A 24,819-nucleotide genomic window follows, 5' to 3' on the forward strand; every position below is an offset into this window, starting at 1 on the left:
CACCAGGCAGGGCCACAGTGTGTGAGTGGGGTCAGGGCAGCAGTCTCCCCCATGGAGGCTACAGGGCCCACAGGAAGGAGCACTGGACAGTGAGTCAGCAAAGCTGGGTTCTGGTCCTAACTCTGCCACTTAACTCAGGTGCAGCTCCACACTGGGAAAATCCTGCCCATCCCTGCCTCGGTTTCCTCATCTGTAATTGTTGAAATTAGTGCACTGACTCAGAAGCTTCAAGCTTCTTTTGGAAGTAAACCCATAATAGGAGTGACCAAAAAACCCATGGTGAGCATGAATAGTAAAAAGGCAGTGTGACTTTAGGGTGGCCTGAAGACTGGTGCTTGTTGACAAGGCAAAGAGAGAGAGAGAGGTTGGGGAAACCAGCGTGGCTCCACAACCATTTCTCAGGGACAGCTATAGGGAGGCTTTAGCAACAAGCTCTTTGTTCCATGGAGCCAGAGCAGCAGAAGTCCTAGGACAGGTTGATCTTCGGCACCTTCTCCCAGGAGCCTGTGCTAAAGAAGCTTTGGAATTCTCCTTTGACTTGGGTCCTGAAAAGTCCCTCCTGACAACTGCATTTTGCTATTTCACTGCCTTGTTCCCATACAGCCATCTCCACCCTGGAGTCTTCCTGGGTCTGCACGGGTGGTACCACTCAGAACCCACCTGGAAAATCCTACCAAGTTCTGAGAAGCTTGGGACCTGTAGGCCTTTTTGCATAGAAAGCCAAGTCACCTTTGTTGGGGTTAGTGCTTTCATGGGGCCGCTTGGGGGCACATAGTGTGTCCTTCACAATCACATGTACACATGCACAGGCTTGCTGTGGGGACTGAACAGCCCCTGCTGAAACTGAGGATATTTGTCTGAATTGCAGGGTCTTTAGCATCCAGAACCACTATTTATACTTGCCCTGACCCCTCCACCAGCTGGTTACTTCAGACTCTGGTACAGGACTGCTCCACACCTCCAAGCTTGTCCAAGTCTGTGCTCCTCTCTGTTACCTGCTAGACCCATAGCAGGCAAGGGTACCTAGGGTGGCAGCTACCCCTCTGCATTGGCAAAGGGAGGGATGTTGAGGTCGATAAGGGCCTTTGCAAAAATGAACAGGAGGTCTCCGTGGTGCATGACTTGGTGGTTCTCATACCAAGTGCAGGCAGGAATCGTGGACGAAGCCAGTTGAATGCTTTCCTGGGCACCATCCTTAGAATTTCTAATTAGGGAGTCGGGGGGCAGGGAAGTGGCTAGGGAATCTGCCCTTTCAATACATCTCAAAGGAACAAATGGTCCATGGACCATACTTTAATAAACATTAAAGGAATGAATGAAGAAGGAAGGGATTCCCTGCTCTTTTCTCATCTGTGTGTCCTCTAGGAGTTTCCATATATTCTCAGGATGACTGAGACAGCTTAGAACAGTTTTTCCCAAGCTGGACTAAACATCAGAATCACCTAGAGACATTGCTATAAATACAGAATTCCAATTCAGTAAGTCTAGGGTGGGGTTGAGGAATTTGTGTACATTCACGTGATTCCAATAAACATTTTTTATATCAATGCTTTGGAGTGGAACTCTCCCAGGGGCATGTGCATTTTATAAGAACTACTCTGAGTATGATACATCAAAATGTATTCTGTCATGTTTAACTAATTAGGACAAATAATATATACATACATCTCTATATACATATATATGTATATACATATTACCCTGATCATGGGATGGGATTCATATATATATATATATATATATATATATATATATATATATATATATATATATATAAATTACCCTGGTCATAGGATTTAAAACACCAGACAGCAGGTAACAGTGGTTGGAGGGGGGATGGGAAAGGATTAGGGGACATGAGGCCTGCCTTCCTCTTTTGAAATTATATCAATCTCCTCTACAATGTCACCCTGAGTGACTGGAGGTCAACCAAGAAGAAGGACCAAGTCGTGTCCTTGCATCGTGTTGCTCCTGGTGGCCTGGGCAGAGCATCTGCACAGAGGGTTAACATCCCCCCCTCTCCTTGTCTGGTCAAGCCCTGTCTGCCTCTGACCATACCATGCCGTTTGTAGATCGGGGGTTTCCGGTAGATGTTACTTTCTCCAGCTGCCAGACAGATCAGGAAGGGACAAAGGGGAGGAGAGAGAAAGAGAGACAGGGGAGGAGACAGCACTTGGTCAGTTGATCTCAGAAGAGAGAGACAGTCAGCAACCTTTTCCGAGGGGCCACCATCTTTCCCATGTAGACTTCCTCTTCCACAGTTGAACTTTCAACCTCACCCCAACAGGTACCAAGTAAGGTGCGGGGAGAGAGATGGATGGATACAAATGGTGCCAAGGAAGGGACGTGGGGCTGAATGGTGGGCATGCAGGGCAGAGTGCGTGCTCAGCAGATTCTCATGCCGGGAGTGTCCACTGCTCCTCCCAGTGGTCACACCTCATTCCATGTGAAAGTCCCTAAGATGCGTCAGCCAAATTTCAGCATTATCTTTCTGCCCCTTGCTCAAAACCAGACAGAATGGGACCGTTCTGGGGGCAGTTGAGAAAGGTGCAGATGAAGCAGCAGGATGAACTCTCGTGGGGAAAGTGGCAAGTGAGAAACTGAGCTGCGTTGGGAAACAGGGTCTAGACTTGGCTTTGCTGTTGCTCAGGGTGAGATCTTGTCCTCCAAGACCACACCTATTCCCTGCCTTCCTCTCACTTATCACCACCGTCAGGCACAATGGCTTTACATGTGCTGTTCCCTCTGCCTGGGATGCTTTCCCTGAAATCTTCACAGGGCTGGCTCCTTCTCATATTTCAGCTTTAATGTCACCTCTTCCAAGAAGCCCTTTCTGACCACCCCACCTAGTGTAGCCTCCTCTACTCCAGTCTCATGATACCCTGTTTTTTTTTTTTTTAAATGTTTATAGTATCTATCATCACCTGAAATTCTCCTTTTACTTATTTGTTTATTCTTTCATTGTCTCTGTCCCCACATTAGAACATGCATTCCATGAAGGCAGGGTCTGGGCTGGGGGCTGGGGGTGGGGGACACAGTTGCAACCTCAGGGCCCAAACAGTGCCTTGCTGCACAGGCAGAACAGCGGAGGTGCAGGGAAGCTGAGTCACTGGACCGGGTCACCAGCTTACAAGCAGCAGAATTGGGATTCAGTCCGAAGAACTTGGATGCAAGCAGACTTTACCACTGTATTACTGCTGCGCCCCATCAGGCCCTTGAACACCCAGGCATTTCACCCCAGCTCCCTGTGACTTTTCTTCCCTTGGCTGCTTACTTGTGGTACTGATCAAGGTTGGTTCCGTTAAGTAGGAGACAAACCCGTGGGCAGATTTGGGCTGGAGGGTGGGTTAGCATGGGCGACTTGTTAGGGAGGGACCCCCAGAACTGGCTTCTCCTCCATGCCTGAACAGTATTGAGTGGATGGCTCAGGTGCCCCACAACCCCACGGAGCATGCACCCATGCTGGGAATGCCAGGCTGGCAGCGCCTACCTGGGATGTGAAAGTGCTTGGGAGCCTGGTAAGAGGTCGGAGTGGAGGACCTCACATCTAACTGGCTATGGTATGGAGAGCTCCGGCCACTCTCGGGCCCTGGAGCACGCAGGCAGTGGTCCCCAGAGAGAACAGAGGCACAGAGAAAACAGGCATTAACGCGGTGGCAGTTAAGGAAGCGGTGAGGTGATGACAGCAGGGATGGGGCGGGCTGGGCGTCCCGGCGTGCTCAGCTCCGGAGTGGAAGAAGCATGAGCTCTCATGCACCGCATCTGCAGGAACGAGCTCGACCTGTTTCCTTGCTTGACCCCAAAGTCAGGTTTTGTGGGTTGTAAGAATCAACTCTACTGAGCTTCAGTAATGTGTCTTCTCTGCTTAACTCCCCAACCCTCCCTGCCTGGGCCCCTCCCTTAATTGCCCCTTTCCTCCATCCAGGCACCTGTTGCACCTCTACCCCCTGGGTAACTGTGGACACCTTGACTGGCTGGTGGCTGGGTGGGACTGGGCCCTTGGTGAGGGCCAGGCCACAGCCAGCCCTATTTCTGGCCTGGGTGGAAGATGGTGCACAGGCCAAAGGATGAGGGTGGAGGAGGCTTGTTCCATCCACAAAGGGCTCTGGGCTTTCTGCCACCCCTCAGTCCTGGCAGCTCCATACCCACCTCCTTGCTGCTTCTTAGCATCACACACCCCATCTTTCCCCTAGCCAGGAGCAGCTCAGGAACTCTGTCAGGTCTAGCTTGTCACCTGGGTGGCCACAGGCCTCCAGAGAGCTGTGTTATCGTGGAAATCTTGGAGAAGCCGGGGCTGTTTCTGAAGCCCTGCTCTTCCTCTCCCTCTGGGGCCTCTCCCTGTCTTACCTGAGCGGTAGTAGTGGTGAGGTGAGCGGGAGAAGGTGGGAGACATGCCCTGCCGGCTGTAAGTGGGGGAGTCAATGTATCCTGGGCTGGAGGCCCGTCTCTGCCGGAGGTCCAGGTTCTCATAGATGTCCTGGTAAAGAAGATGGGTTTGTGAGCAAGGTCTGTGGTCCAAGAGTCTAACAGGCAGGTGGGGCATGACGTGGACTCTGGGATTCTTGTGGCTTAGGCATAAAGAGGGAGACCCCCCTGTCTGAGTGACATAGCCTGAGGAGGGCAGTGGAGAGTCACGCATCACTCCAAAGTTTGGACAGAACCCATGAGTCAGTCCCAAGGATCACAGAGACATGAGGGAGGTCATTTCTTGGGGTACATAAGTTCTCTCCCAACCATTCCCATCATTATGCCCTGCCCTGACTGGGGGAGCACCTTGGGCAAAGGATCAGGACCCTTGGGGACCTGGGGAGGGGTGAAGTCAGGGCCCGTTTTGGACAGCTTAGGGACACAATAACATAAAAGGTTTTCCTGACCTTTTGCATGTCATTTAATTACCTGGGAGTAGGGAGATAATGTTCCCAGCGACTTAGAAGCGAAGAAGTTGAAGGCAGCCATGAGGAAGGAAGGGAGAGAGAGGAGGGCAAGAGGAAGGGACAGAATGTGGTTAAATGGTTTGGCAGAGAGAGGGCCTGCAGCTGCCCCTGGGCACCGCTTTCTAGGTGATGTCTCTAAGAGGCGGGAAACCTTGTGATCAGGACCACCCCTCCCCTATAACCATGGGAAAACCAAGGCCTAGGGAGGCATGAGGGGTCTCAGGGCCACTCAGGACCCCTCAGAGAGGAAGGGGCTGGTTCCTGACTTGGACCCAGGCTCCTCTGCTGCAAACTCAGAAGTTATTTTCATGACCCTCCCCTGTCTCTCTCCTGGCTTATGATTCCCTTGGTGTTCATGAAGATCATGCCCAGGGAAGGGAATCGAAAAATAAGGTCGAGCAAGTCCCAGGCTGCTGTCATCAGTGAGAGAGCAGAGTGGACTGATCAGGGTAGCTGCCCCTTGGCTCCACAGGGTCAGGGTCATGCTAGAATGCCTACCCGACATTAACCAGCTTCTTAATTTCCAAGACAAGTCAGAAATGCAGTTTCTTATGTGAAGTCTCCCGACATACATGTTGACAACTAATTTACATTTTTGAGAGATGCTCTGTGAGTGAATCAAAACATCTGGGGGCTGGCTGTGGCCCATGGGCTCTGGCTGGCCATGTCTAACTTCAGGAGAATCAACTTATACAAATATTGATTGCTTTTTCCTGGTTCATTTCAGGGTTCAGAATATAGAGAACCTCAGCATTAGAACCTCATCTTAACTAAATGGAACCCCAATCCCTTTTTGAGAGGTGGAGATTGTCTGAGGGTGCTAGCTAGTTGGTGGTGGAGCTGGGACAGGAATTTGGGAACCTGCCCATCAGTACAGGGCTCCTTCTGCCCATTGTAGGCTCAGGAGGCCTGAGATGGGGTCAGAAATTTCCTGATTTCAGGACTTCCCAAGTGGTGATCACCCTGCCTTCCCCAGAGAGCTTTTTCTCCTCTCCAAACCATGTAATGATTTCTAAAGTCATTGGATGCTGAGTCTTGTTAAATGTGTTTTTTGCTTTGAGCACAGGGGCTTAATGGCAGGTGCAAAACCAAGAGAACATGCCTAACCAGAGACTATGAATTTTAGTGGCTGGTAAGCCTGGCAGGGGATGAGAGCCATGGGCTGAGTAGAAGCAAAATTTCTCCATTATAAGAAAAACAAAAGCTCAAGTGATAAGTGATCACAAGCTCTCAGCTTCCATGTGGGGTTTTACAGGGAGTGTTGGAGCTGGGGAGGATGGGGAGTTCAAGTCCTGTCCATAGAGGGCGCCAATTCCCATCTCCAGATGGTGGAAATCCTAAATTTGATGTCTGATTTTTAAAGAAAAATCAGAAAGCCAGATTTCCGGATGAAATCTCTTGATTTTTAAATGTTAGCTATAAATTCCAGTTTTGAAGAGTCTGGGGGCCCATACTGGAGATCAACTTGTCTTTGATGAAATGGGACTGTGGTTCCTCCAACAGCCCCAGAGAGAAGGGCCACACACAATACCTCTCCATAGCCACATCTCTCCAGCATTTCGTCAGATGTGTATCTGGAATGAGGCTCGTAGGAAATGAGGTCGGGGCGTTGTACCTCGTAGATGGACTTAACCTTGGGGAGAGCTGCCAGGTCTTTGTAATTAAGGATCTCATTATCCACTTTAGCCTGGGGAAAAGGGAAATGAACAGGAAAGAAGTAGAAAGATAAGAGGAAAACGAGAAAGGAAAGAGGAAACAAAAACAAGATAAAAGAAGAACAAGCTTTGCTAGTTTCCACTAAAAGCAAAATATTAGGATCTAATCAAAGAGCCATAGAATGCTAGAATAAGAAAGGTCTTAGAGGTCATCCATTCCAACAGGGCTAACATTTATTGGGCACATATTGTTTGAGAGGCTCTGTGCTTTACAGGGATTATCTCCTCTAAATATCATAACACCTCTGTGGACCAAGTATCAAAGTTGTTCCTATTTTCTGTGCTTGAAAAGCTCCATAAATCACACCAATTAGCTAGTAGGTTTGAATTCAGTCTGATACACAACTTGGGTGACTGCCTTCGAACCCTATGCTGTGTGGATGTCCCCATTCCCAGCTTCCATGAGATAGTAAAGACTAAAATAATCACAACAGTGCAACACTGGCTAGCATTTGGCAAGTACTTATTATGAGCCAGGCTCTAGGTTTCTTATGCAGATTTACTCAGCTAATCCATACAACTCACAATAGTAGAGTTAATATTATTCTTTTTTTTGATAAGGAAACAGAGGAGCAGAGATATCAACAAGCTTGCCCAAGTTCACACAGCCAGTAAGTGGCAAACTCCAGAATGTGAATCTAGGAGGTCTCACCTGAGAGCCTGCCTGCCATTCCCTGTGGCCTCTGAGGATAGGGAAATCACTATCTCAAACTGTAGAGGGCTGGGCCCAGAAAGCAGTTCCTCACAGTGAGCTGAAAAGAGCTTAACTTGTACTTGACTTCACCAGAGTTCAGAACCCTATAGGGCCATGTGGACTAGAAGACAGCTTCCCCTTGCATGTGACAACCCATCTCTCATGGCTCCTGAAATCATGTCCTGTCCACATCTATGTCCTCCATCTGTTCCCTCTGTGACCTGGTTTCTGCTCTGGTCAATCAGGATCTGTTTTTCTGGTAACAACTATGGTTTTGAATGTGCTGGGGTGAAGTGAATTAATTAATAGAGAATCTAAGGAGGCTGTAATATACTTGTAATGTCCTCCTAGTACCAGAGGGACCAGACAGAGTCTCAGGGTCATGACTACTCTAGAGAGAGCAGCTTTCAAATGATCTTACAAACTTTGATGTTTTAAAAGCTTCTCAAGGCCCTTTCAATATATATTTATCCCTGGTCCATCCTACTGCTATCTGGGCACCAGGTTCATCTCATTGCCCCTAGACCCTGTGGCCACCCTTCTTGCCTGGCTGTGTATCCTGAGGCCCCTGTCTGCACCACAGCCTCTCTTGATAAGTAGGTTGGCAGTTGGAGGCACCAGCAGCCTGGGCGGTGAGTGGAAGGAAAGATGGCGCTACTTATTCCCTTTGCAACTTTCCTGCCTGGCTGGGTGCTGAGCATAACTTCTGTCTGGTGGCTCTTCTTCACAGCTTTATCTTCTGCCAACTCTGGTAATGTTGTTCCTTTCCCTTGTGTCATTATTCCTGGGGTGGTGACAATATCCCTCTGTTGCTGTATTTGGATGCCTTCCTATTACTTGTGGGTACCTTTATACCTCCATGAAATTCTGCTCAGCTCAACTCCTTGAGTTGTACCATCTAATTTCTGCCAGAAATGGTGCAGACACCCACATGTCCATCAATTTTGGGGTATGTGGGCCAGGGGAAGCTGCTTAGAGGAGGCAACTTCCTGAAGCAATTGATGCCTTTGGTCTTGGGATGTTAGATCCTGACCTTGAGAGCTCCTGCCATTTTACAAACTCATCTTTATGAATAGTGAGTCATTTTGGCACTTTACTCCAAACCTCAAAATTACTAAATTTATGTTTCTTCCTATAGCTGCTTTATTTACAGTGCTATAAATGAACCTTAGGTCTGGAGGCACCGTGATTGATTAGAGGTACCCTAACGTAATTAGCCAGGAAGGAAGAGAATATGTGGGGCTGGTTGAAATTAAGCTACCCCAAGATAATTCTAGAAGTCAGTGGGGATGGAAAAAAGTTTGCAAGTTTAAAAGAATCTGTCCATTCCAGGTTCACTGATAATTTTATTTTAATATGAAAATATCAATTATCTATGAAACCAATATTCCATCTTTCTATGTGTTATTGCATATCCCTAATGTGAGCAGACAGATGCTTTGTCAAATTTGGAAGCCATGTTTGGAAAGGTCTGAGTTAAACATGGCTGATATGACATGTATATAACAAGCGTCTGTATGTGAGATGAAAGGAGCACATGCAAGGGAAGACTTGGATGTGAGGGGCAACTGATCACGACAATCAGCCCCCAGCTGGAAGGCAGGAGAGCAGGGGTCCCAGTTCCTACTGATCATCTGCAGTGAAGCTGCTTCTTATGGGGCCAAGTCTAGCAGGCTTTCTCCACAACTCCAAGGTGAACATCAGGGATCAACTTATTTCACCAGGGTTAGCAAGGCTCCCAGGTAACACATGGGGACCTGTTGGTGAATAATGGCATTCTAGTGCTGCAGCTTCCTGAGCCCTCAGTTCCTGGAGATATGCTCACGTTTGTTAATGACCTCACAGAGCAGGATCTGAAACAGCCAAACGATCCTGCTGTTGTCTGGTCCCATTCATAGCATAGAAGAGAGTCTTCTTTCTTGTGAAGGACAGGAATCCTCAAAGAAAAAAAGTCTGTTTCTTGGATTGGGGGTGTAGCTCAGTGATAAAGCACTTTCCTAGCATGTGCAAGGCTATGGGTTTGATCCCCAGCACCACAAAGAAAAAAGAGTGGCTTGTCTTCTGTGTCAGCCACATGGTAGTATTGACCCACCCACATTGAAATGGAAGTCAATGATTCCTATGGTTTTTTTTTTTTTTTTTTTTTTTTTTTTTTTATTTGACCAAAAGAAGAAAGGAAAGGAAATAGTCTCATCAACGGGCATTATTTAGGGATCAAAGAGGAAATTGGATATGGATTTGGAGTAATGACCTCGTCTTGGTGTCAGGACCTACCCCACGCTAGTGGGTTTGGGGACTGTATCTCGAGCTTATCCCTAGGCACGGGTCTCCTCCCCTGACCACTCCCCGACATGTCTGGTCTTGTGGAAGGCTGGTACAGTGCAGGAGTCAATCAGAATGTTGTCTGATGCTCATTTTCAGTTCTCTTGGGCTCTGCTACCTTCACCTCCTTGGACTGACTCCTGTTTACCCTTCAGGTTTGAGTTTAAATGTTTCTTCCTCAGCATGCCTCCTCCCCCACCTGGTCCTGGACCTTCAGGTTTCTCTATTCATCTGGAGCATCAAGGGAACCCTGTGCTTTCTCTTCCTGAAACTTATCATAACTGCATCTGATGTTCCTGGCTTCTATGTCTTACGTTAGGAGGCTAGGCATCAGGTGTGTGTTGTTTGCCACTGTTTCCCCAGCACGGAGCACAGTGCTTATTAACAGAGTAGAAGCTCAGCACACATTTGTTGAATGAATGAATAAATCCACATACACAAGAGACCTCTGAGGTCATCTAACTCTGTTTCTTCTGCCACATCCCTGGCAGAGTAGACTGTCTGTGCTTGAATGACTCTGGGGATGGCAGCTCGGATACCTGCAGGTGATCTTCTTCATCCCTGGACTTCTTGCATGATTAGACAACTGTTCTGCATGTTCCCAAATCTGTGTAGCTGTTTCCACATCATACGGCCTCCTTCATCTTCCTTCCTTATCTGCACGCACTCCTGCCTTCACATCAACATTCTACCTGATCTGTACTCTGAATGCCTCTCTGGCCCCAGTGCTTACTTTACCCTTGTCTTGGTTAAGGAATGGGTTAGGAGGGGCCTCATGCTGGCTTCAAAACTCAACAAAGGCTCTCACTATCACTGCACTTGGTTTCTCCTGCTCCATGGAGCTCTGCATTATCTTTGTGACTCTTGGTTTACCAAATTGTGTCAGCGTCCTCTCTGTACTCACTGTATCCTCAGGGCCTGGCACATAACAGGCACACACCAAATATCATTTGACTGAAAACCTGATGGTTCCTTCATCCTTAGAAATTTCAGACGCCAGACCAGGAATGGGAAAGGACCCCTCAGGGGCTGAAAAGTAATACATACGCAGATGACTCGGTTGGGTGACCCAATACTGGATCCAGGGGGTGAGATGGAGGTTTCAGATGTCCGTCTGTGCTGTGGGAGAGAGGAAAGCAGAAGAGGTGAGAAGCCGCACCCTAGGCTTGGTGGGGAGGGTTGACCTGGTACATTAGCAGCACTACGTATTTTCTGGCTACTTTTGTACTCTCTTTTTATTTTCTGCCTTTTAAATCAATGTCTGAGTATGAATGAGATAAAAAATGCACAGGATTTCAGGCTGTTGGATAGAATATGAATTTATTTTCTGTATATTTGTAGCAAGCATTTTAAACAGAAACTTACTCATAAAACTTTTCATTTTGGATTATCCCAGTCAATACTTGAAGTAAAAGGGTATAATATTCATTCCTCAGTTCGTTTATTCACATCATGTAATCGCACAATATGCTGATTCTTTATCATGTACCCTTTGCAAATTGATATCAACTTAAGTGAAAAAGTTAAAAAAAACTCTCTGAACATTGACAATGATGGATTAATAGCTCCCTCAGCAGAACAGCATGATGTCAATCTTATGCCTCCACAAGAGTGGCAGCGTGCTATGGTGACAAAGTCAATGGCTTGGGCATCAAGGACCACTGGTGAAGCCTGTGATTTTAGAGATCTTGGATTCCTGATGTGTAAAATGAAGGGGCTAAGCTTCAAGATTGCTCAGTTCCCTCCCAGACCTCTCATCCTGCAATTTAAAGCGTTCTGAGTGGGGCTACAGAGCAGTCTTTTCCAAAATATGAATTGTGAACTAGGGGTGGTTCTGGGAGATGAGTGTAGGTGGAACGTTTGGTAACACTGAGTCACAGAGTGAGTAAAATGTAATGTTTTATTTCAATTCTTTTGATTTGATCAAAGAGGACTCTCAATTTGGTGCTAATACATTTCAACAACTGTCTCAACAATAGCTAATTTACCTTTTTTTTTTTCTTCCTTACTAAGGAGAGTGCAGGCAATGTTAACTAGAAGTTTTAAGATTTAATCTCAAGAATTATTTTATTTTATTGTACCCTTTTATTTATAACAAGTACTGTTGATTTTTACTTGGCAATATAAAGTTTATTTTAAAATAATTTTAGTTAAGTAAAAAGTAATGAGTTGATTTGAAGAAAAATATCAAGTTTATAATGATACAAAGAGGTAGTGCATATATATAGCAAAAAGCCTCATTTTTTTTTTTTTTTTTTTTGGTACCAGGGACCATACCCAGGGCACTTAACCACTGAGTCACATCCCCAGCCCTGTTTATGTTTTACTTTGAGACAGGGTTTCACTGAGTTGCTTAGCACCTTGTTAAATTGCTGAGGCTGGCCTTGAACTCATGATCCTTCCAAACTGCTGGGATTACAGGTGTGACCCAAGGTGCCCAGCTAGCCCCAGGGCTTTAAAGAATGACTCAAATTTGGAAATGCCCTCAAAGAGGGAGAGATTGAAGAAGAAAAGTTATGTTTTCTGACACCTTAAATAAAAGAGACCTTGGAAGAAACAGTAAAAATTTCATGCATGGATCAAAAGAAATCACACATCAATAAACCAGTTCTTCCACACAATTTACAGTAAGTGGATGAAATGGCAAAGAAGACACATGTAAGTAGCTGGTCGGAAATTGCATAGGTGTGTTTTTCGTTAAGAAGACTCCAGCAGGAAATATGATAGCCAGGTGTCAGGGTATAAAGACACATTGGAGGTCAACTACTATCCCTATCCCCTACCCACACCCCAGATATCCCTTTCACAGCATCAAGAACCCAGGAGCACAGCTCTCTCTGCAGCCTGGGTGACTCCACCCACTCCCCATAGTGTTAGGAACCCAGAGTCACAGGATAAAGGTCTCTGTATAGGACTACTATTCTGGCATCATTATTAGCGTGCTTACCTTTAATTTCTTCTCTGCCCGGGCTGCCTGCTTGCAGATGGGGTGCCAAACCTCAGAACCTAAGGGGCCAAGAAAATAGCAAAGGCTCAGACTTTTGAAACCAACAATATTCTGAATCTGTACCCCTCCCCCACTGGACTTACTCTTCCAGCGGCACATGCGCCCTGCACATCACTGGGAGGACCCCCCCTCTGCTTTCTTAGTTCCCTCCTGGACCTTGCCACTGTATGCCAACTTGACTGCCCATGTGTGTTTTCTGTGTATTGAAATCCTACCTGTTCCTCAAGGTTCAGGTCTTACACGACACCCTCTTGCAAACTTTCTTACCTGCCAGTTGGGGGTGAATTTTCTCTCCTCTGTGTTCCATAGTTCTTTGTATCTCTCTTCACCCAAAGAGCCTCAAGTCTCAGTAGCTTGAAATTTCCCAACCCAATTAATTAAGAGCTCCTTCTGGGGAAGACCTGAGCTTTATTCATTGCCATATCTCCCCCAGCACTCAGCATAGGACTTTGCTCTTAGTGGAGGTCCATAGATGTTTGTGGGGTGAATAGATGAGTGGATGATTGGCAATGAGTGACAGAGAGCAGGTGGTCAATAAATATTTGTCGAATGAATGAATGGCAGCGAGGGATGAAAGAAAATGACAGACTGTGGTGAACTCCAGCCTCCTTCTCTTCAAAGACTTAGGACAGACTTAAAACTTATCAGAGCTATCACGTTTAAGGGGAGGAGGTGTCATGGTTTTTTCTGCTTAAGAGCATTGCCTTGACCTGCTAATTCCTCAGAGACTACAGACTCTTCAAATCTAGTATATTTGTGTTGCTAAAGCCCACATTTTATTGTGGGTGGGGGTCCAGTTGGCCAGCCCCAAACTCAAGATGCCAATTTGGAAAGGCATGAGCAACAGGTGGCTAGTCACATGTTGAGATGAAGCCCCAAATATTACACATTCCCCAAAGGATGGACAGGTGTCCTGGATTAGAAGGAAAAATAGGAACATATTATCCCTCTGGAGCCATTGCTCTTGTAACCAGCCCTAAAAGGAAAGGAACCAGCAAATGGCTGGATTCCTGAGCACCCAGATGGCATGTGTTTGTCTGACTTTGTTTCTAGGATATTCTTTCCATTATGGTTTGTTGCCTGGAGCCCCCAGGACCAGAATACTGGCTAGGGACAGGAGGGTGGTGATCATATGATCAGACCCAGAAGAAAAGAGAGAGGATGGGCTTTAAGTATGGAGCTCTGGGTTCTTATCTCTGCTCAGCCCCTAACACATCCTTTCTCTGGGTCCCAGTTTCTCCATCTGAATACCAATACGGAGAGACTTAATCTTGGAGCTTATTTTCATCTTCTAGGACCAGTTTTGTCTTTTGTGCAGTAGGAATCTTCAGTTCTTGTCTGCTGATATTCTTTGGGGCTCTTAATTTTTCAATAGGAGTTTAATTACTGCTAGAGTAAATGCAATGGCTCTCAGAGCCCAGTAGAGGGACTCTGGATCAGTGACTTGAGCCAGCAGTCACAGGGTGTGTCCACTAACGAGCTGTTGGCTGGGATCTTTGCTTTCGGGAGTTATTGGAGACAGCGTTTCTGGTTCCTCTCTGAGTTGCTCCTGGATCTACCAGGAGTTGTTTACAACTGTGGCTCTGGCAGGAAACACATGTTACAGGTCACTGTAGGAAATGGACTAGGTGGACACAAAGGTCTGAAGGGGTCAATGGAGTAGATGAAAGACGCATAGGAAGGGTGAAGGGGGCAGAAGTTCTCAAGCAGGGAAAGGATGTGTCCAGTAGGTGGACGAGCTCAGGCTAGGTGGTCTTATGGCTTATTGACTCCATAACATTGACATGTCTGATCTGAAATAAAACTGAGCCAGGAGTGGCCATTAGCTTCAGCACTCTGCATATGGTAAAGCATCTTTATATAATAAATGAGGTGGGGGAAGAATCAAAAGAATGGAAATATCACTAGAAGTGAAAAAGATAAGTTTAGGAGTTGGCTGTGAATCATCTAAATAAAAGAGGGTCAATAAAGAATTTGTTGATAGCAGTAAACTGAGATAACTGAAGGGAAAATTTTTTTTTTCTTGAAGATGACTGAAATTATCATCTGCTGAGTCTATGTACTTGGCCAATAGCTCAGTCACTTGACAATAACAGAAGGATAACAACGTCCAAGGGAAAGAAGGTGGTTATTCACTTCTTTCTGTGCCTGGCCCATATATGTTTAAAAATTCTTTAATCTGGATGACTGATTGTATCCTGTCTTTGTATTTTTAAAAGATACAAGGTGAGGAGGCATCCAAGGAGGATGATAACCAGAGTAGGGAGGACACCCAAAATTAGGTCCTAAGGCAGAGTCTTCACCCTGAGAAAACTGAACAGAATGGCAAAGTGTGTCTTTGAATATTTTAATAGCTCTCTGTGGGAAGAGGCTTCCATTTGCTTTGCAAATCTTATAAAGTAGAACAAGAACTAAGAAGCATAAGTTCTAGGGAAGGGAAATTAACATCTGAGAATTGAATGGTTTCTTCCATCTGACAGATTCCTGGGCCTAGAAATATTTAAGTACTCAGCAGGGATATCGTGGAGGAGACTCAGCAGCAGTTACACTGAAGGTGTCTGACCAACCATCTCAATCCTTGAAGACTCTGTTTCCACCTTAACAGTCTTCTGTGTATAAAGAAAATTATCTGCTCCTACCCAATAACCACAATGAGAATGTAAATTCTATGAGAGGGATTAATTTCCATCTTAACTGCAAGGATGGAAAAGTCTCAATAAATAATCATTGACTGAGTGAATAAACAAAAGAAATAGGAGATTCTGTCCTAGGCCATGTGGATTCTGAAAGCTGGGCCCAAAGATTTGGACAGGTAGAACAAGCAGACTCCGATTTGACAGGTACAATTCCAGGCTGAGTGTTAAGGCATACATTATGGACCACTTGTCTTAGAGCCTGGTAAAATGCAGATTCCCAGGGCCCTGGAGCCACTGACACCAACTTCCTAGAGAAGGAGCCTGGGAATCGATGCTTCAACAGCTCCCCATGATTTGATGACCGTAAATACAAAAAACAGAGGGCTAACTATCAGATCACATTACAGATTGGTTTCTTTGAGGAAAAGAAACAAATTATATAAGATAGAACTCTAATATCCTGTAAGAATGCAACACTATTTGCTTGTTGGACTCTGGGTTCCCCAAGTCATGCTCTTTTTTTTTTTCTTTCTGAGATTGTTATTCATAACTCCAGGTTCTGCAGGTGAAACCGACTGAACGGTCACAGAATTGATGTGTTGGCTGTTTCTGTGTCAGCTGACTCAGATGGAGACCTCAGTCTCCTGAAGGCCCCCTCAGCTGCCATTAGGGCCGTTCTTCATCCTGAGCAGGGTCCACAGGGGTGCATCTGACTGGTTACAACACACCCCACACCTGTAACATTGGGGCTTGAATCAGTGGTCCGGAACCCAGCACATCTCTGCTGGACCTTGAAATTCAGTTTGTCAAAGCCTTTGTTCAAATGCCAAAGCCGGAACAGGTGCCATCATCTTTCAGGATCCCCAGGCAGGGGTTGTAAACACAATGGTGACTGAGAGTGGCAAGCCTGAAGGTTCTTGTTTGGTCAGCACTGTGCTTTTAAACATTTTTTGAATCTGAATGTTTTTAGATCCTGCAGGTTGCTGTGATCTTCCCTGTGGACGCTCCCCATGTCAAACTCCCAGCCCTTCTCACTCACTGAAGTGGACACTTGAGTCTTTAGTCTCTGATTCTAGCCAGGGAATTCTGCAGTGGGTTTCTTCTCCATATTTCTCTTGACCACAGCAGGGGGAGATCTCTCAGCTTTCTGCCTTTGTGACAGCAGCACTACCTTTGTGACAAAGACTAGAGTTTCTCCTTTAACATCCTCATTCAGATAAATAGATGTGGTATATCCATACCATGGAATATTATTCAATCATAAAAGTTATGACACACTGATGCATGCTATGACATATATGAACCTAGAAAACTTCATGCTCAGGGAAGAAGTTACAAAGAGTAAGATCACATATAGTATGATTCTGCCTACATGAACTACCCAAAATAAGTAGATCTATAGACCCAAAGCAGACTGATGGCTGCCAGAGGCAAGGGGCAACTGCTTTATGGGTCTGGGGTTTCTTTTGTGATGACAAAAATGTTTTGAAACTAGATAGAGGTGGTGGTCACACAACATGCACTAAAACCTACCGAACTGTACACTTTAAATGGTTAATTTTATGTTATGTGAATATTATCTCAATGAAAAAGAAAATCCCTGTCCACATCCCCCAGTAGAGGGATTGCTGCTGCAGACCACAGGGTACCCTGTTTTTCCTCTGTCACTAGGGAGCAGATTGTGCAGGAGGGAGACAAGCAGAATCTTTTGTTGAATGTGCCATGAGACAACAATGTCATCATTACCATCATCTTGGGCATTAGCAATCTTCCCCAGGCCTTCAGCCCTCTATTCATTATTTAATATAATGTTCTTATGAGGTTTGGATCCTGGTTACATCACTTACTGCATTCGTAGCTGCATGTCTAGTGCAGCTCAATTACCACTCTGTGCCTTGGTTTCCCTGTCTATACAGTGGGGATAATGACAGTATCTGCCTCATAGGTTCATTTAAAGGATCAACCAGATAATGTGAGTATAACACTTAGAACAGTATCCACCTGTAGTTGGTGCTTTGTGCCACTTATAGTCTGTGCCAGGGGCTAGTTTGGGCAGGGGAAAGGAGTCACTGAGAGACTGGGGTGGGGAGTGTTTGTTCCCATTAGGTCCTGGGTGAGGAGGGGGATGCAGTGAGTGACAGGTTGGCTGTGCAGGTAGAGTTGCTGGACAGAAACCTGGCTTGGTTGCCTGCACACCCTTCTGGAGGTTGGGCTTGTTCCAGGGAGGAGGGCACCTTGGGAGAAGTGGGAAAGACCTATTTGCCTGGGGTTGCCATGATGAAGGGGGCTTGAAGCTTAATAAAGATGCAGGGGGAGAAAAGTGGCGACCATGAAGGGTTTCAGCTGGAGGGGCAAGGAGAGCAGCAGTCACGCGGTGCCTAGTAATTCAGGCCAAGTAATGACTGCTGTTAGGAACAGCTGGGACAGTGATTAAAAGGTACTCAATGCTTAGTTTATGCCAAGCACTAAGTGTTCTTATTATTTTTATTGGTATTATTATAGCTAACATTTATAGAGTGCCTGTGCCTGGCCTCATGCTATGCACCAATTTTAGAGCAGTAGTAATTAAATAAAAAATTATAATGCTAATCTTTGCTGAGCATATATGCTGAATCTTGCTCGAGCATCCTTAATAATGACAGGATCCAGTCTGCATCCTGGGGCATGGTCATCTCTGGGTGTTTATCAGGAGCTCAGATTGGCAGAGCTGGCAGGGCCATGCTCTGTGCTAAGCCCATACCCTGCAGCAGCTCAGCTGATCCTCACAACAGCCTTTAGTGGCAGGGCCTAGTCTCATCCTTCTACAGATAGGACAACAGGGATTTAGGGAGCTGGAATGTCTCGCCTGTTTGTCTACCTCTGTCTTGCTGCCCTGGCCTGAACACTGGCATGTAGCCCAGGTCAGGTTGTTGGAGTCTTTGGGATTTCTCTCTGAGCCCAGTGAAAGTGTTACTTCTTTGTATGGCTGGGGGCTAGGGGCTGGCCATGGCCTCCTTCCCTCCACATAGTGCCCCCAGCAGTCTGAGGCAGGAGATCATGGGCCAAATACAAAAAGAAGTGGGGAGAAGAACTGCCTAATGATATTTCTGGGCCCCTCAACCCAGCTCTCCTAGATGCTCCTCAGTTCTGAGAGCCATCAATTCTCTTTGACCTAACGTGGTTTGAGCTGGGGTTCTGTCACTTACAAAGTCCAGACTAATAAAACATTTCATCAGGCTAAACCTGAGTATCTGACAAGTTCTTGACTTGCCCCACAGGCAATAGTGTTTCTCAGAAAATAGAGGAAGCAACCAGGGAAATTGCTGCTCTGGACCTAATTCTGACCAACATGGACAAATTGGCTGGTAAAGTAGATGTGACATGTAACTGGCAAGAAAAGTGCTACATCGTCTTGAGTTTGTGGTGACCTGAGAGAAGCAAGCTGGAAACAGACTTTAAGAAAACAAGTCTGAGACTACTACACTGTGATATTTTCTATATGATTCAAGATGTTGGTAACCCTTAAAAATCTAAAATAAAAAATGGCAGCTTATCAAAAATTAAAATGTACTCTATTTAAAATGAAATATGCTTAGTACAGTCAGACTTTAGGAAATATCAATTTAGTACAGGAACAGAATATGTTTGAAGAATCTAAAATTATGTAGCAGGATTGGGGAAACATAAGATTTAAAGTTTTTAAGCATAACTCCTACAACCTAAGCTGTCAGTAGAGAGATCCAATTTAAAGTAATAATGCTGAACTATAAAATGATAGCAACCAATACTACAATAGTGCCTTTGAAAGTAGTCTGATGACAGGCAAAGATCATGACTGAGGGCTGGCTTGCCACAACCTGTGATAGCAGGAGGCACTTCCCTGGGACATCTATAGCTCAGTGCTTCTATTCTGAATTACCTGTCAGAGGAAAAGAAGGCCTTTGCTAAATAAATGTCAATGGCATCCCCAGCTGTGCCAGGACACCCCTCCTGATACCAGGGCCTTGTATCATCTGAACTGAAAAAATAAGTGGTCTGAAATAGACTCAGTTATATAAAGGAAGAGTTTGGTGTAATTATCAAAGTGAGCCTCAAGTCTGCATTCTGGATTTGCATTAACACAGAGCTGAGGTTCTTTACTTTATTTTGGACCACAGACCCCTCTGAAAATCATGAAAGTTATGGATTTTCTTCCTAGAGAAACCCACCTATATGCAGAATTTGGCACACAATTTTAGGAGACTCAGAATTCAGAAGGTCACATAGCTTAAGAATTTGGTACTACACAAGAAAACAGAAACTCTAGCAAGACAGGCAAGCTAACCTTGGTCAGACAATGTAACCTCTATAAGCTTTTGTTTTTCTTCTCTAAAATGAAGATATTAATATATTAATGAATTTTTTAAGCTCACAAGGTAGTTGTGATGATAAAAGGGGGATATATTTAAAACTCCTAGTATAGTATTTGGCACATAGTCAATGCTTAGTCAATATCAGCTGATGACATTTTATTATTACTATTATTTTATCATATCTATTGTTGGTAGAATCTACAATGTGTTACAATACTTTCATTAGCAGAGTAGGATTTGTCCCAGGATTTCATAACTGATTTCCTACCTTGTGGGTTTTAGTTGAAAATACAAATGATAACAGAGAACTGTTGTTAAATATGTAGCGGAACCCCACATCTCTAGTGTTACTGTTGTAGGTCCTTGGGATAGGGTGGGAGGTGGAGTTGGTATTTCCTGTAGACAGAAGAAGTGAAGCAGAATCCTTCCTTTTAGCCCTGGGCACAGGCACATTTAGAATAAGAGCAAAATCTATCTCATGAACCATATTTGGAGTTAAAAAAAATTCCCACTGGTCCAGCAACTGCAACCTTTGTGATTTCAGTGTGAGTTTTTGCCCTGAACCTGCAACATTTTAGCTATTATTTTGCCGCACAAAAATCAGTGACCTAATTTCCTGGTGAAGCCCAAATGAAGGGTTTGGATAACAAACAGATTAGAAGTCTGGCATCTTTACAAAAAACAGTTAAAAGACTGAACACGCAACTGAACTTAAAAAACAAAAGAAAACTTGATTTGTCTCCTGGGGCCCCGGAAGTTCTCCTCCAGACAGACGTCAGACTTCTCCCAATTAGAGTCCATCAGAAAGCCATCACACTGCAATTAAAATGCAAACAAACTGACCAAAGAATCTCTTGAGGACCATTTGCCAGGACTGGACTGTCCAGCTACAGAACTGATGAGGGAAGGTTGATAAACTTTGTAGGCATCAGAACACACACTCTCCAGGACTCTCTCTGCCTCTGTCTCTCTCCCTCCCTCCTGTTCTGAATTGCTGTATGGGGTCTTCATCACTTTCTCATTAATCCTTTCTGCTAATGTTCATGAGAGCCTGTGTGTGTGCTTGCCCTCCATGGCCAGGCATGTGGACTGTCTCCGTTTCTCCATCATGTCTCTCTCCTCCCTTGGGGTTTTTTGCCCAGCATTTCTCACTGCCTGCCTGACCTCCCCCACTCTCCAGTGCTCTCCCTTCCTACGCATTTTCAAGATCTTGGTTTGAAATGGTCCTTCTTTAGGGGAGCCTTCCCTGGCCTCCCAGACTAGATGACACATTCCCATTGTCCCCAAACTTGCCCTTCGCTTTCATTTGATTCATGCCAATCTCTCCTTCCAGACAGTAATCTCCACCAGGGCAGCAGTCATGCCTGCCGTGCTCAGCTCCAAGCACCAGACCCACAGTCTGATACATGGTGCGGCTTCTAGTGGAGTGGATCAACGAAGGACTGTGATATTGTCTACATTGGATCTGTGAAGGAAGAGACCCAGAGAGGGAGGTCACTTCTCAAGGTCACAATCTATTAATGGAAGTTCTGGCTCTCAGCTGGCTCTTTCTACTTCTCTGCTGCCTGGGAGGAGGGCTTTCTTGCTTTCTTGTCATTTTTTTTTCCCTTTCTTTTTTTTTTTTTTGGTACCAGGTATTGAATCCAGGGTCCCATAATCACTAAGTCACATCCCTAGCCCTTTTTAAAGTATTTTATTTAGAGACAGGGTCTTGCTGAGTTGCTTAGGGCCTTGATAAGTTGCCGAGGCTGGCTTTGAACACATGATCCTTCTGGCTCAGCCTCCTGAGCCCCTGGGATTACAGGTGTGTGCCACTGTGCCAGGCCCCCTTTCTTGCCATTTTTGAAGGAGGTCATTGTGTCCCTGGTGCCCCTACCTGGTGAGGTGTCCATGGCCAACATTTGGTGGTAGCAGAAATGCCTGGTGGCTGCCACCCCTACAAGACACCCACGGCCAGAGTCAGCATGACTCTAGCACCGCACGACTCAAGCCCCCTCATTCCAGGATCACTCAGCACCCCTTGAGGCAGGTCCTTGAACGCTCTGCAATTACTCCCACTCTCCCAGGAGCCAGGAGGGTAGGGATGGGGATATTTAATGAGAGGGTGACAGGCCCTTCTTCTCTACTAAGAATAGCTCCCGCCTCCTGGAGGCATTTCTTCCTTAGGTTTGCTGGTGCACTCCCTATCACGATCACGAAGCTGTTCACTTAACTCCCTCAGCCTCTGTGAAATTGGATGAGCGAAGACACTAATTCATCAACTGTGAGCTCCATGAGGGCAGGGGCTGTCTGAGCTGATCCCTGCTGCGTTTCTAGTTGTTAGCACACACTGGACACACAGTAGTTTCAATAGATATTTGTTAAATGGACAGGGAACTTCCCATGTGTCAGTATACCTGTACTTATAGGGATAAGTAAGTGCCAGGGTCTCAGCTGTTACTAGTTTATTTTACAGATTAGGTAAAAAAAGGTTCAGAGAGTTGGGAGACTTGTCCAAAGTCACAAACTTAGCAAGCAGTAGAACAAGGATTCAACCCAAGGCGGTTTGTGTCAAAGCACAAAGAGGGAAAAGTTAGAATTGGGAATTCAGGTAGGAAGGTGAAGAGGTTATGCTAGTGACTCATAGGTAGGAATGTGGACAATTTTGACACTAGGAGATGTGTTCACTAGAGAAGGGGGAAAGAACACTGTGCAGCAAATTTTCAAGGCAAATGTAAAATGCCAGATTCCCATGGTGCCCACTAAGATGTCATGCAGTGTGTGCTGACTTGTAACACAGGTCCTGCAGTAGGAATCACTTGGGGACCCAGGCACTGGGGGATTGGTGCTCATGGGAAGGGGCAGGGACCTGAGTAGCAGCCAGGGCCTGGGTCCCAGGAGAAAAGGTGAAGAGAACCCTAGAAGGGGACTCCCAGGGCCACATCCTGATTTGCCCCAGGACACTCTGGTTCTCACCTATCTCCCCCTTTCTCTGGGCCTATTTTCCCTATCTATACAACGAGGGCAGTCAAGTTACAGTTTAGAGTGGCCCCTGGGATCCTTCCACCCACCCCAAACCTGTATGAGAGGACATATAAGTAAGTAGTTACAGAGTCACAAAATCTTAGAAATGGTGACCTCATCCAAGCCAGCGCAGGAATCCCTGCTTCAGCACTCCTAGTAGATGGCACAGGTTTCTGTTGAATAGCTCTAGGCCAGTGGTTCTCAACTGAGGAAGATTTTGTCTCCCTGAGGGCATTTGGCAATATTGAAGACATTTTTGGTTGTCACCATGGGAAGGGGCGTATTACAGGCTTCCAGGGAGTAGAAATCAAGGATGCTGCTATATATTTTATAGTGCACAGGACAGTTTCCACACCAAAGAACAATCCAGCCCAAAATATCAACAGTGCTGAGGAACATGGGCCTCATTATAGCTTGAGGGACCTCATGACTGTGGGTAGCAATACAGGACAAGTTGGATAGGAAAACATGGCCCTCTGGTCTTAAGGTTACCTTCTGGGGAAACCTGAAGGAAGGGCCCTCCCTCCTCTCCAAGATGGCTATTCAAATACATAGACAGGGTTGAGCACAGTGATCAACCGGCAGTGATCAGTTGTGCAGTGAGGGAAGGTGGGCCAGTGTCAGGTTGAGGGGCTAAAGTCAGGAGCAGGGGGTCTCAGGGAGAGGACCAACAACTCTTCCACAAGAGAGGGGACCAGCTGCAAACAAAGGACTGTGGGGACTCAGGGAGGAGGGCATGTGTTAAGTTGTGGGTGGGGTTGGGGGTACCTGGGGTGTTTATGAAGCATGTAGAGAATGAACAGAGCCAAGAATGGTAGGATTTCCAAAGGAGGGCAAAGGAAGACAAGAGGAAGTGCTGTCACTTCATTTTTGAATACCATCTTGCTCCAAGGTCCTGGATGACACCTGTCCACCTCCTGGCCACCTCTTCTGTGTCTGCACCTGGCCACACAGTTCCTCTTATCTCACAACTTATTATCTCTTCACCCACCTTAGAGTCTTGCAGACTCTGTCCCCTCAGGCTGGTATATTCCATTCCTCCTCTTTTTGTCCAGTTGCTCTAGTCTGAATGTGCGTGTTCCCCCAAATCCCTCTGTTGAAATTCTACCTGCTTAGGTGATGGTCTTATGAGGTGGGACTTTTGGGAGATGGTTAGGTCATGAGAGCAGCACCTTCATGAATGAGATCAGGGCCCTTATAAAATAGGCTCCACGGGGCTGCCTTCCCCTTCACCATGTGAGGGCACAGCAGGAAGGCACAAGAGAAAGCAGGCCCTCACCAGATACTGAGTCTGCTGGCACCTTGACTTGGGACTTCCCAGCCTTCAGAACTATGAGAAATAAATTTTTAGTTGTTTATAAGCCACCATGTCTATGGTAGTTTGTTACAGTAGCCTGTATAGTCAGAGATATGAGTGAACACCCACTCATCCAGGACCTGAGTTCCTGGCTCTTCCTCAGGGAGACTTCCTAGAACTCCCCCAACCTACCACATGTGCTCAGCACCCCTCTTTCTCCCCTCTTGGCACTCACCCCTGCTGGTCTTTTTTTCCTGGGATCATAACTAACTGCCGTCTCCTCACTGGACTGTAGGGCAGTGGTATATCTCTCAGTGGATCATGGCACAGTTTGCACGTGGTAGGGGCTCAAGAAATAGTTGTTGAAGGGATGAGTAAGTGGATTGAAAATTGGCTTTGGCAGCCTAAGTGTTGGGCATGCTCAAGGCTAGCTTGGGACCTTGGTGAGAAGACTGAGTATGCTAGGCTGGAGTGTCTGTACCTAAACTGGTGAGTAAGGAGGGACCTGGAAGACCTCTCAGGGGGGCAAAGCCAAGAGTATTGTGATGCCCCAGGATGATGGGCTGGGCAGAGGATGGAGGACTGAGAAGAATCTGGAGACCAATTAGGTCAAGAGGCTGGAGTAGGAGGCTGGACCTTGGGAGGTTGCCATGGGGAAGCAGCCCTGGTTTGCTCTTGGGGGATATTAGTGTCCTCGATTCCTCTTCATGCACTTTGACAGCCTTGAAAGGTCTAAGCAGCAGCCTAGTGTGATGCTCTGAGATGTGAGGAGAAGGACTGGGATAAGATAGACGCTGGGTAAAGGCCGTGATGCTGTAGACTCTGCAACCGAGACATCTCTCTGAAGTTCTCTGGCCCTGTGGCCCTGTGCAATGGCCTC

At 46.1% G+C, this 24,819-nt stretch overlaps 1 protein-coding gene across 1 annotated transcript in view; it reads right to left on the reverse strand.

Moving 5' to 3' along the window:
- Window positions 1-24,819, reverse strand: part of ABLIM3 (actin binding LIM protein family member 3) — a 111,014-nt gene that overhangs the window by 16,122 nt on the left and 70,073 nt on the right. Inside the window, 7 exon segments of the mRNA XM_079144815.1 lie at window positions 2,059-2,106; window positions 3,491-3,589; window positions 4,348-4,477; window positions 4,897-4,926; window positions 6,466-6,621; window positions 10,713-10,784; window positions 12,613-12,671. Coding sequence (XP_079000941.1) covers window positions 2,059-2,106; window positions 3,491-3,589; window positions 4,348-4,477; window positions 4,897-4,926; window positions 6,466-6,621; window positions 10,713-10,784; window positions 12,613-12,671 — 594 coding nt within the window.

The sequence above is a fragment of the Sciurus vulgaris genome (genome assembly GCF_902686455.1).
Source record: "Sciurus vulgaris genome assembly, chromosome: 6".
NCBI lineage: Eukaryota > Metazoa > Chordata > Mammalia > Rodentia > Sciuridae > Sciurus > Sciurus vulgaris.